At 41.1% G+C, this 13,325-nt stretch overlaps 2 protein-coding genes across 3 annotated transcripts in view; one reads left to right on the top strand and one right to left on the bottom strand.

Moving 5' to 3' along the window:
* The first annotated feature begins 3,788 nt into the window (after positions 1–3,788).
* On the top strand, positions 3,789–8,999 carry tmem151ba (transmembrane protein 151Ba). Its single transcript, XM_005921524.3, has 2 exons — positions 3,789–4,379; positions 6,514–8,999. The coding sequence occupies exons 1-2, from the start codon at positions 4,290–4,292 to the stop codon at positions 7,954–7,956; spliced, it is 1,533 nt and encodes a 510-aa protein (XP_005921586.1). The 5' UTR covers positions 3,789–4,289; the 3' UTR covers positions 7,957–8,999.
* A 126-nt stretch (positions 9,000–9,125) lies between these two features.
* Positions 9,126–13,325, bottom strand: part of tcte1 (t-complex-associated-testis-expressed 1) — a 9,240-nt gene continuing 5,040 nt past the window's right edge. For both annotated transcript variants that reach the window (XM_005921522.2, XM_005921523.2), the window contains one exon: positions 9,126–12,594. In XM_005921522.2, coding sequence (XP_005921584.1) covers positions 12,415–12,594 — 180 coding nt within the window. In that variant the 3' untranslated portion in view covers positions 9,126–12,414. The remainder of the gene's footprint in view (positions 12,595–13,325) is intronic.

Below are 13,325 nucleotides of genomic sequence, written 5' to 3'. Positions count from 1 at the left end.
TATAATCAAATAAATGAACTGTGTTGGTTTGCATTTCCAATTTTTGATGTTTAAGTCTCAGCTGTTCTGAGAACCTTAGTCTTCACTGTGTACCACAGCTGCAGGGATACTGAAAGCAGCAACATCACATACAATAATGAAAAATGAAACAATAAAATCAAAAAACCAAACAACTTGTTTATGTGATTATTCCCCGCTTGAGTTGTGTGATTATTACTGCCTCTGAATGATGCATGAGCCCATGCACACTTTCATACACAGCATTAAATGAACTGCTTTAACAAAACAAATACTCAACTGTCAATAAAACCAATTAAGTATGCAAAATCTGACCACAGAACTAAAACTTGCTAACACAATGACATGTTCCTTTAAGCCCTTTTGGAGCATATGCAGGCCTCACATCTTCACAACTTGTAATCCTGGTGACACCCTGTGCAATACGATTTACCACAGAGGCTACAAATACTTTGGAAGGTATGCTTGTCTCTACATGGACTAATTACATCACCACAATAGCATGTGTGCAACATGCACTCATCAAACTTCACATGTGTGCAGTAGATATCAAAATAAAGGTGTTATCTGAAGCATAGAAAGGAAGGAAGTTCTATTATTTTTGTTTGAAAGACACCATATAAACTAACCTTCATCCGGTGTGCATTTACAAGATCAACACAAAGCCCATTTCTGTTTATTTATGATTTTTTTTATAAATAAACCTGTTGGCCTATTCATTAGGTGAGATAGATGAGCTTATCAGTCTGAGTCTGTCTGCGTCAAAACAATCACTCGGAACTGTGCAAGGTGCACTCATGAAACCTTATTGATGTGTATTTGGTATCAAAACAGCGGGGGAGTTCAAAGGTGAGCGTGGTTCAGAGCACAATCACAGTAAAGTGTCATAATCTAAGTATGGGATCTAAGTCTGACTTACATAGAAGTATCAAATCTCATTAATGTACTCATTCAGAACACAACAAACATCCCACTGTGATACTCCGTTCATCTGGCTTTTATTTTTGAAGTCCACAGCGGAAGTCTCGGTTTTCAGGCTTGTCACTGGTAGCAACAATAAACCACAAGCACATTATTATTCATTGAGCTTTAGTCCTTTTTCTAAGAAGCTGCAAAACCAGAGCTTGGTTTATAGAAAACTCATTTTGCTGGATTTAAAAGTGAGGAGACATTAAACATGAGCAGCTACTGATATGTGCTGAGGGGTCCTGTCTGTAGCAGCAGGAGCTCACAGTGTCAGTCTGTAGTTGTTTTGCATGCTTTTGGGATTGATGCAGTCAAATAAATAGAAGAAAATATTCAGAGCTTTTCTTTTTTAATCATCTGTATTTTTACTTTTACTTTTTTGAGACGCTTCCTGTGGTTTGGCCTTTAGAGGGCTCACTTACACAGCTGCTTCTGTACTTTAATGGGAGGGGGGTAGGTCCATGATGAAAACAGTCTACAACATAAAACAATGCTGACTGTTAGAGGGAAGCATTTAGTGCTGTTAAGAGTTACCATCTGTTTTTCTCTACTGTTGTGTTTACTTTTTCCACTTTACACCAGGAGTCCAGTCCAATGTCCATACTGTGCTCTGTGATAAACACAGGTCAGTGTTCCAGGATCATACAGGAAAGTGTTCTTGTTTAAATAGGGCTGTGCACAACAAAAGCAAGGATAAATATTCAGTTTTCCCTACTTGGTCTTCTTATGGTCTCTTCTTTCACAAAAAACAATGAAATAATGACAAACGCTTTGGGGCAATTCTGTCTTTTTGCCCTCTTCTCCTTATTCACAGCATTAAGTAAACCATATCTCAGCTTAAACTTGAACTTTTGTACTCTTTTTCTTTTTGTCTGAAAGCTATATTTGGTGGAGTGATGAGATTAATTTGCTAAGAATTTAAAACACAACTTTATTGTGGAATCATCACATGTTCTTTAGGAAGTTTATTTGAAATGAAAAGTGGAATCATCCAATCACATGACAGCAACTCAGTGCATTTAGGCATGCTGACATTGTCAAGATGACCAGCTGAAAATCAAACTGAGCATCAGAATGGGGAAGAAAGGTGAATTAAGTGACCTTGAAAATGGTATGTTTGTTGGTGCCAGATGTGCTGATGTGAGTATTTCAGAAACTGCTGGGATTTTCCCATGCAACTATCTCTATGATTTACAGAGAAGAAAATGAGAAAATATGCTATGAGCAGCAGTTCACTGGGTGGAACTGCCTTGTTGATGTCAAAGGTCAGAGGAGAATGGAGAGACTGCTTTGCGCTGACAGGAAGGCAACAGTAACTCAAAATAATCACTCGTTATAACCAAAGTATGCAGAAGAGCATCTCTGAATCCACAGGACATAGAACCTCGAAGCCGATGGTCTAGAGCAGCACAAGACCACACCGGATGCCCACTCTAGTCAGCTTAGAACAGGAAACTGAGTGTATAATTCACACAGGCTGAACAAAACCGGACAACAGAAGATTGGAAAAATTTTGGCTGCTTTGATCGATTTCTGCTGTGACACTTGGATGACAAGGTCAGAACTCGACATAAACAACATGAAAGCATGGATCTATCCTGCCTTGCATATAGAGTTCAGGCTGCTAATGGCGTGGGCCACTTTTGGCCACTTGAGCGTCACTTAAACATCACAGCCTGTAGCCGATTGTGTCCATCCCTTTATGACTACAGTGAAATTATTTTCTAATGGCTCCTTCCTGTGATAAAAGCTATTAAAGTCTGACCAAAGTGTCTAACTAAAACACTTTTCATCGCAAACGCTGTCTCGTGTTTCATCTTGTACAGCATGTCTTCAAACTGCGGTGGTGTCCAGGGTGGAAGAGAGGGACCCAAATGCAGCACACATAGGCAGACTAAAACGAAAGAGAGACATTTATTGACCCATATAAAGTCCAAATGGATAGATCCAGGGAATATCCAATATACACAAACAATACATAACAAAAACCCACAGAAATAAAACAGCTGCAAAAAAAGGAAACATGACCTGGGAATTATATTTGCCTTATACACAGCAAAATCTCCAGTGTTAAATTAACACTGGAGAGTGTCTATATGGGTCCACACCTCTGAGTGTTAAATACAACACTGTTGAGTGTTAAATTAACACTTTTGACAGTGTTATATGTTTAAAAGTAACCTAGTCAGTTTTGAAGATTAACAAAGACTAACACTGAGCAGTGCTGATTTTCTAACACTGGAAAATAACTCAAAATGTTAGAAATATTCCAGTGTTAGAAAATCAGCACTGCTCAGTGTTAGTCTTTGTTAATCTTCAAAACTGACTAGGTTACTTTTAAACATATAACACTGTCAAAAGTGTTAATTTAACACTCAACAGTGTTGTATTTAACACTCAGAGGTGTGGACCCATATAGACACTCTCCAGTGTTAATTTAACACTGGAGATTTTGCTGTGTATTATCTGATGATTAGGCCCCTACTCATAAGATGTGGTTAGCTTTTGGGGAGTCCCATTTAACAAATGGCTATCTTGTCTATTATGTTGGAATTTGTATTTTTGATTGATTTGCGAATAAACTAAACTAAACTAAACTAAACCCTTTGACAAAAAGAAACAAAGCCAAACAACCCAAACAATCATACCATCTGAGGAGCATCACAGGTGGCTTATTTAATTTCATATATATAACGAATTTAAACCCTACGTGAGCTTTTACTATTACTGTTTTTCAAAGAATTCGCTTAAATACAGATCAGAATAAAGATCTCTGCTGAGAGGAGCTACCCCCTCCTCAGCAGCGGCAGCAGCAGCGCCCCTCTGTGCTGTTGTGAGTTACGTGGACACGTACGTGCGTGTTATTTACATCGTGGTGTCGGGCTGGCTGCTCGCATGTGCCGCTGCCCGTCTCCTTTGTCCTGCTTCACAGCTTCACTGGGTGTCATGGGCTCTGCCTGCAGGGAGAGGAGCTTTGTCACTTCCCTCATCACACTGGATCCCTCGCCGCAGCAGTCCTCATCACCATCACCATCGCATCGCGAGAAGAGTCACAGCCTCTCAGTCTTCTTCGGAGGCACAATGACCGCGTTCCCGTAGGCTACACCATGCGAAGTGTGCCCACCTGAAACAGGCTGGGAATGCAGCATCCTTTGAGCCCTTCTGTTTGGGTTCCTGCTGCACTGGTTTCCTGCGGATGATGCGCGGAGGAGTTCGCGGCGTGTTTATGTCTCACTCTGCTTTGGAAAGCCCCCATCCCATCAGGAGATCCATGCACCACCGGTCTTTGTGTTGTTGTTATTACCATGTCCCCAGCATCGGCTGCAACGGCAAGTGAAAGCGCCACCGCCACCACCACCGTCCCCGAGGAGGAGACGGAAAGCCCCCGGGAAGAGGTAAGAATTGTTTGCAGTAAATTAAGGCTTTTGAGTAGTGTTGCATGTTTAAGTGACAGGCTGCCTCTGTGCATGCTCACTGTAATAATCTCACTGTAATAATCATTTGGCTTTTTTTTTTAGATTATGATTTAAGTGTTTGCACAGCACTTAAAGCGCTTTATTTGCCTATTATACGAACCCATGCGCGCACTCGAGCGTGTGAACGCCATGATTACGCTCCTGTGTCCTCCGGGCAGGCTTCCAAAATTAGGTTTAAGAATCTATCACGGTCCAATCAGGTACACGAAAGTGTTAAAACAAAAACTTACTTTGCTCATATCTTTCCAGGAGATATTGAAAGTCACGCAGCATTTAAGAGACATGTTGACGTTACTAGGGCGGGGAGAAGTGAGATGTTGTATTGGGGGGGGGGGGGTCTGTAAATTTCCCTTAAGGGAAAAACTAAAACAGATTTGGAAACATAAGGACTCAACAGCAGTTTTCCTGAATTAAACTATAACACCCAATTCCTCTCCTTCTTCTCCAGTCTTCCCCTACATGCACACATGCTGGGCAAGTTACATATCCATTACACAAGAGAGTCTTTTTATATAACCTAGCTGGTCTTATTATGTCAAGAGAAAGTGTCCATGACTGCGAGAGGCACTAAAGGCACCACGGCAGCCTCCTGAATGTGAAGACTGTACAGATTTGAACCTTCTTGAAACTGTTTTTCCTTTTAACAATAGCCACTTTCATATTAAAATCTATGACTCCTATGAGTGCAAACTGTAAAATTACATTAGGATATAAGCACGTAAGGAAGTGATTCTCAGTTGTTGCTTTCATGCAAAGGGAATTTTCACTAAATACAAAACAACACTGAAACCAAATATTAAAAAATGATACAAGAGCCTTCAGCTAACTGTACACAGAAGACTTTTAGAGCTGTTTCATACAATAACTGCCTTAAATATAAATGTAACTCACTACAATTAAAAATGGATTCTCCTTTCATATTTTAGGACCAGCGCAAGGTTTTTCTAACACATTTTTAATCAGATTGTAACATGCAGAGATGCATTTGCTTTGCAAGCACATAATCAGAACGATATCTCCTACTGCACAACTGTTCATCATTAACCTCGAGCCTGTAAAATGTAACACTGGCCACAAAATGTGCCACGTAGTATTGATTGTAATTTTCGAACGTGGCCAGAATGCTGGTGAGCGAGCACTCCTCCTGCAGGAGGTTTATCTCAGTGGGGAATTTCACTGTTAATCCCTTTTGCTCTGTGGGGTGTAGCCTTGGGTTGGCAGTGTGCTTGAAGACCATGTGACCAAGGTCGGGAAGTTAATTATGATGCAAGAACATTGATTATTTATGCTCGTCTATCACTCGAAGAGCACAGAGCTGACATGTCGAGTTCAATAAATCAGCGCTGTGATAGAGCAGATGCTTTTTTTTTAAAAAATGTGGTGTTTAGAGGCGACCTATAGATCAAAATCTAGACATTTACAGTCTAATCTGAAGTGTTAGAAGTGAGGTCTGTCATGCAAATTTTTTTTGAATGAATTTAGTGATAATCTTCCCCTTCCTGGGACTTTTGAATCTCTGCCAGGTTTTGTGTGGCTGTGCTCCTGCAGGGCGTAACCAGCTCTCGAGCTCTTTGATGCAGCCGCTGGGGCTTGCTGTGCCCCGAGGAGATAAAGGATGGCACCATCTAAATGCTGCCCAAGTCAGACTACAGCCTTTTTTTCTGCCTGTCTGCCTAAATGTTTTTGACTCTTTAAAATCATATCAGTTCTTTCAAGTCTTCAACTCTCACGTGACAACAGGATTTCTTTTACATTTTAATGGTAATAATGAAGGAATCGTCTGATTATAACATGCACAGAGCAAGAAATGAGCAGTTGGCTCTTGGCTCATGCATAAACTATGCAAAAGCACTTACAACGAAGAATATTTCCTTAAATATTTTATACACATGAGCCGCTGCTCCTTAACTTTTTGCCTACAGGTATTTAGGTTGTGTTCATCAATGCCACATTAAAATGTGCCATTCATTTAAATCTTCAGGTATAGGTTACTCCTTCTTATATTATTATGTTAATACCTGTGTTTGTAATCGTTTTTTTCTCTCTTTTGCAGCAACAGCCTCAGAAACAGTCTCTGACTAAGTCCTTATGTCAGGAAACTCACTGGAAATGCCTGCTGCTGTCACTGCTGATGTACGGCTGTGTCGGGGTGATGGCCTGGTGCCAGGTGACAGAGGTCACACGCCTCACCTTCAATAGCGCCTACAAGGGAAACTCTATGATGTACCATGACAGTCCCTGCTCCAATGGCTACATCTACATCCCCCTGGCCTTCCTGGTCATGCTCTATGTGGTCTACCTGGTCGAATGCTGGCACTGCTACACCAGGAATGAGCTGCAGTACAAGGTTGATGTGGACAGCGTGACGGAGCGCATACAGCGCATGCAGCAGGCTACGCCTTGCATCTGGTGGAAGGCCATCAGCTATCACTATGTCAGGAGAACGCGACAGGTGACACGTTACCGTAACGGAGATGCCTACACCACTACACAGGTCTACCATGAGAGAGTAAACACCCACGTAGCCGAGGCGGAGTTTGACTACGGTAACTGTGGGGTTAAGGACATCTCGAAGAACCTGCTGGGCCTGGATGGTTTCCCCATCACCAAGCTGAGGTTCACCAAGTGCTTTAGCTTTGCCAATGTGGAGTCTGAAAACTCCTACCTGAACCAGCGGGCCAGGTTCTTTACAGAAAACGAGGGCCTTGATGATTACATGGAGGCACGTGAGGGGATGCACCTGAAGAATGTCGACTTTAAGGAGTATATGATTGCCTTTTCTGACCCTGATCACCTTCCATGGTATGCTTCCAACTCCACCTTCTGGGTAGCGGCTGCTTTCACCTTGTCCTGGCCTATGAGGGTGCTGACAGAGTATCGTACTTCCTGTGTGCACTACCATGTGGAGAAGCTGTTCGGCTTTGACTATGTGCCAGTAACGCCATCTGAGGAGCGGGTGTATTGCAGACACATCCCACGGGTCAACACAATTGACAGCACAGAGCTCGAGTGGCACATCCGCTCCAACCAGCAGCTAGTGCCCAGCTACTCTGAGGCGGTTCTCATGGACCTGGCCCAGCTCTCAGGGAGCTGTAATAGCTACTCCTTATCCGGAGGCTACGGCAGCTACAGGCAGAACTGCGAACGCTGCCACCGTGCCATAAGCAGCTCCTCCATCTTCTCCCGAAGCGCCCTCAGCATCTGCAACACTGGGAGCCCCCGCATCCCGTTCAGCGCCAGCCGCTTCTCGCTGGGTCGGCTGTACGGCTCCAGGCGGAGCTGCCTGTGGAGGAGCAGCGGGAGCCTGAATGAGCAGTCGTGTCCCACAGAGAGCACGCGCTGTCTGTCAGGCCAGCAGGCCAGTGAGGAGAACCCTCCAGCCTATCAGGACGCGCTGTACTTCCCAGTGCTCATCGTGCATCGCAACGAAGGCTGCCTCAACCACGACCACCGCTCGCTGCACAGAAATGGCTCCTGTGTAGAAACTTCACTCTGATGACACGAGCTAAGGCCAAGGAAACTCTTCATACATGGACTCTTGTGTCTCTTTAACACAGAGATTTAAAAAAAAAAGAGCATTCTCTGAGTTACCACAATAAAGGATTTGTTAACATTTCTAAACATACTGTCACCTGACACAAGAGCAATTACAACAAAGTATGTGTGTGGAATTTATCACTCAATACATCAGGGAAAAACAGACCCGATGAGACTGTTGTTTAAAATACAGCGAGGCTTTAAAGGATACTGGCAAAGTGTCATGTGCAGCCCTAAAGAGTCTGTTGAGATTCAGATAACCAATGAAAATCAAGGGCCATCCCGTCCTAGTGTAAATGCCATATTTACAGATCTTAGTCACAGACAATTTACAAAGATATGAGTAACATTTCCCGGTATATGAAGCCTGAAATGGGCTTTGACTCAGCAGCAAATGAAAAAATTAAATGGATGCCAAACGAGAAATGGAACGCAAAGATAAGCAACCTTGTCAAAACACACTAACGAGACTAAGTAGTTTTGCTGAAACCAAACACCCTAACCCTCTCATGGCTCTTATCAAAGTGAAGTCAGTACAGTCGACAAATACAGAAATCTGCATGTTAACACATTTTGATCCTGGATGATTTAATGTCTCCATTCAAAGTTAATGCTCATGGAAATCCATTCAAAGAGAAAAAAACTGAAAATAAATGTGCGGATAAAACATTCAGTCAGCTGATATGTGCTTGGCTGCAATGACATTAAACTCCATGGCTCGCCAAATATAGCACAGGAGGAGTTTGAATAATTTAGCAGACGAGGGCTGAAGGACACGAGGATTTAAAACTGATTCATAAACACTTCTTTAAACTGTTCAAACTGTACATTTTGTAAAGCAGTAAAAAATACCCTCACTGCACTGCTGAGAAATCAGTGTCAACTCCGCCAGTTTAAAATCTTAAAGATCCATTTAGGTTCGTGTTGGGCAATATTTTCATTGAGCCTACCTCTTTATTTAAGTGCCTAGCATCAACCGTTACTGACAAGCACAAGCTGCAATGACTTCTCATCTCATCTCACTATCCTCCCATTAAAACAAGCAGAAGAACACATCAAGGTTATTGAAAACATAGGCAAAAATCCACAAGTTTGTAAGAATCAGACACAAAATGCTTTTCAGATTTCTTTTTCACATTACTCACACAGCCAGCCCTGTGCTGCTGCTGCTGATGCATATCAGAGAGACAGCTAGAGAGCTGGCCATCGAAAACACTCGAAATAGGCAGAGGCCTGGATTCACTACTGATAGTGTCAGATTTAATTATATAAAAGGATTACTTTAAAACACTAAAACCTACTTCCTCTCAGCTGAGTGCATGCGGTATCTGATGGGAAATTTACTTTTGCAGCCAAGAACCGAAGCAGTGTTTAATGCAAACAGTGACAAAAGCCACTCCCCGCAGCACAACCCATCGCTCAAAGTTTGGTTTATTTCTTCCAGCACTCCTTAATATTTTTGGACAGTCATTTAGCCACTTGAAGGAATGGAGGTTAAGCATAGAGGACGTCCATAACAACAGATATACATGGATCATACTGCCATTACGGCCATCACTGAATACTATGAACCTCACCTGCGTTTAGACATTTGGTGTTGAGATTTGCCTTCCCGATAAAGTGATCAATCAGCCATACTCATTACATTCCATGTGTGTTGTTGTGTTTGGAGCTGTGGACTGAGACACAACCCCCTCATAACAGACTGAGTCACATTTAACTAACAATTTTAACCTGTTTTCACAACTCAAGGTCATCTATGCAACCTCACCCCAAACTCAGGATAGCATTCAGGTCAACGATTCTGCTTGCAACAACATCCCGATAATCACTCATGTTCTCATCTGCACATAAAGAAGGCGGAGGTGCAGATGCAAACATCTCCAGTCATTGAGTTTCACTTCTGCACTCGCTATTCATAAATCCATCACTTAGTCTGTGTGTAAAGGTTCGGTAAACTGCAACGTTTTAAAGTCGATTTTTGCTAAAATTGATTCCACCATGAAATACAAGAAAAATGCGGTATCTTAGCATGAAAAAGAGGTTATTACCAGAGAAATCTTCCACTAGAAAAAACATCTGCATTATCAAAGAAAACAAAACAACTCTTCAGAATAATACGTCTCATATTACCTCTCTAACAACTTAACGCGGTGGGTTATGAACAGCTTCAGGCTCCTGTATTCAAGATGCTAACACCAAAATCTCACCTGAAATCTTGAGATAGGGGGACATTTATGACAAGTGTTTGAAATAAATTAGTTTAATCACAGAAAAACTGAAGTGTACAAATGGCAAGTTATTATTTTAGGCTCTCTATACATCTCTATTTTCGGTGGTTCCAGTGTGTATGGTAAACTATTCACAGAACAGATGTCAGTGATCTGAGCTAAAATGGCTGGGAATCAATTGAGCTAACAAGTTCATTTTTAGCCCATTCAGATTCTTTACTTATTTTGTAGCTGTGAAGGACTGGATCACAACCAAGCTCGTGCTGGTCAGAAGTCAGAGACTCAAGTGGACTTGCATGACTCAGAGGACAACACAAATAACAGCATGCAGTCTCCACGGGGCATTTAAATGTACCGAAATGTCTTTTTTGTTATGTTAATCAAAATATAGGAGGATGCACCAGATGTCAATGCTAAAGTCACTGTGCCACTCTGAAATCATCACAATCTCTCCTTCATCATCATCATCAAGCCTCTCAGGTGGCTTCACTGTGATATTCATACATAGTCCCATGTAAGAATAGAAAAAAGTGTTTACCCGTGAAATGTTTACGCAGCAACAGAAACAAGCTATTTGACCGATTACAATCTGACTGAAAGTTTTAAAGCTATACACTTTTCCTCTATAGATGACTGTTAGAATAACATTTCTGCAAAGAAAGCAGCTATAGCCGTTATCATGTCTTATGAGGTAGATTAGGCTCGTACGATGATTTGTATTCTTTCACTCAATGATGCTTTGGGCCTCATCTTTTATACTTCCATAAATCTGTGGATTTTTAACATTGTAGAGCAGGATGGCTTTGTACTGTAAATAAATAGAGACAGGAGTGTAGAATGTCAGTCGATGTGGATATTGTGTGCACACATGCACACAAACACACACTTAACTGGAGCAGGGACAGATTTGATGTGTTGCTATTAAATGGAGAGAAGCAGAACAGTCCCCCTAAAAAGGCTGTTTTGGGATGGTTTTGTTTCCCTTCAAACACGTTTTTAATCATTTTAGAATACTTTTTTAAAAATACAAATGCTGTTGGTGTGATTTGACTGCTTTGGGATAAGGTATATCTAAGCATAAACATATGCTTAGTGATTACTAAGGATCTAAATATAATAAATCAGTATTCTGTCATAGATTTTTCTGCTTTTTGGCTAAATTAGTCCAGAATAACCTCTCTTCAAATGGCTCTGGAGACTGATTTGTGATTTTAGGTGTGACACCTGTGACATACACCTGATTCATGGCTATGACTGTAAATTACATCTGACTGATAATTTTGTTGCCGCCTAGTTCAAGAGTTACACTATTTACCAGTAGATTATAGGTAAAAATAAAACAATGCAAGTCTGTATGTATTCCAACACCATCACGACGTTGCCTTGATGTTACATAAGGACTGAATACCAAACATGTGTATCAAAGTAGAACAAAAAACTCAATAAACTGAAATGCTCACTAAAATATCTGGTCTATTTGTTTAAAAATACACAACAGACATGCCAGAAAGACTATGATCACTGATCTGAGGTCAACTGATGCAACCAGTGTTGCATGTTTGTCAGCCAAAGGAAACTTTTGATACTGTCAACAAGTGTAGTAAATAGAACAGAAGCAACAGTGTGCTGGTCCATCCCCTCGGTCCCAAGCTCATTGGTTCCTGTTGCTTCATATGAATCAAAGCAGGACATATTTATTCACACTTACTCATTGTCTAAAAAGTCTCAGCTGGAAGATTTCTGGAAATGTTACTCGAACTGGAGTAAATGTGAGTTGTGATGTTGTGATCCCTCCCCCTGCTGGCTACGCAAAGTAGGTAGATCCCGATATAAACTTTGCTCAACTTGCAGGAGACTGTTTGAAACAACAACTAATGACAGCGCAGGATACCCATGATTGATACATGACCTGGTCTGCCAGCAACCAATCATCTGCTTCAATCATTATGAATTAAGTAGATATCAGACAACTCATTTGAGATAGTTTAAAGATCTTAATGACACATCATATCCTGCATTTTTCTTACGTTAGAATTAATGTAGGGCTCACTTACATCTGTTGTGTTTTAGACCAAATTTGGTTGAATTTTTGCTGCATATTTTCATTTATTGTGGTTTTAGATGAATACGTTCATCTATTGCAAAGACAGACGGCTGATAAAGATGGGTTTATATTATAAAAACCATCAGTTGGCATTCTCAGTATTCTTCTCTCTTGGGTTTGTTTCTTGTTTTCTAAACTGGTTGTTCCAAACCATTTGGTTAATGACGGAAACTCTCTGCTCTTCGATGTCTGTCAGGTGGATATTGCATTCTGTCACACTGGTGTTGTGAGACATCGCCTCCTCCAAAGCGTTCCCTCCAACCTGCACAAATGCAAACACACACACACCTAAAAGCTCTGCTGATGGCCTCAATAACCTTGAAAAACATCTCACTGCTAACCTTGCAGTTCGAAATACGGCACACTTTATAAGCTCCCCTTTGCTGGTGCTACCAGTCTTTTGCTGTTTTTTTTTTTAAAACAGGCATTTCTATTTCTGAAACCAAGGTCAAAAATATTGATGGTACTGCATGTTGGATTTCTGCTATGTGGGTGATTTTTGATCCTCCGCAGTGTATTCCAGTCAGAGATACAATATGCAGTTAAAATCCGAAGAAGAGAGAGCATGAGAAGGGGGAATTCAGATCTACCTCTCTTGGGGAAACAACACTTACTCAGTTTTCCATTATTACATGTTTTCCCACACATATCTATGAATAATTGAAAATCCTAGTACTTTACAGCTGCTCTGTTGACTTCACTGTGCTGTGTCTGCACAGGCGTGAGCATGCTTTGAGAGTTGTTCAAAATAAACCAGCATTCCAAAGCTGACAAATTTAACAAGAAGAAGTAATAAGTGGTTACAGTGAAACCATAACTTAAAATAACAGTTTCACTCTTCCTCTCTGTCAGTTAATTTTTGACAGTTTTTAATCTGCATGGCTTTCGGGATAACAGCAAACCTATCTATCTATCTATCTATCTATCTATCTATCTATCTATCTATCTATCTATCTATCTATCTATCTATCTATCTATCTATCTATCTATCTA

Source organism: Haplochromis burtoni, unplaced genomic scaffold (genome assembly GCF_018398535.1).
Source record: "Haplochromis burtoni strain Fernald_Lab_line unplaced genomic scaffold, NCSU_Asbu1 Contig_47, whole genome shotgun sequence".
In the NCBI taxonomy this organism is placed as follows: Eukaryota; Metazoa; Chordata; class Actinopteri; order Cichliformes; family Cichlidae; genus Haplochromis; species Haplochromis burtoni.
The sequence above is the reverse complement of the archived record's forward strand: the minus strand, read 5'-3'. Positions and strand labels throughout refer to the sequence as shown.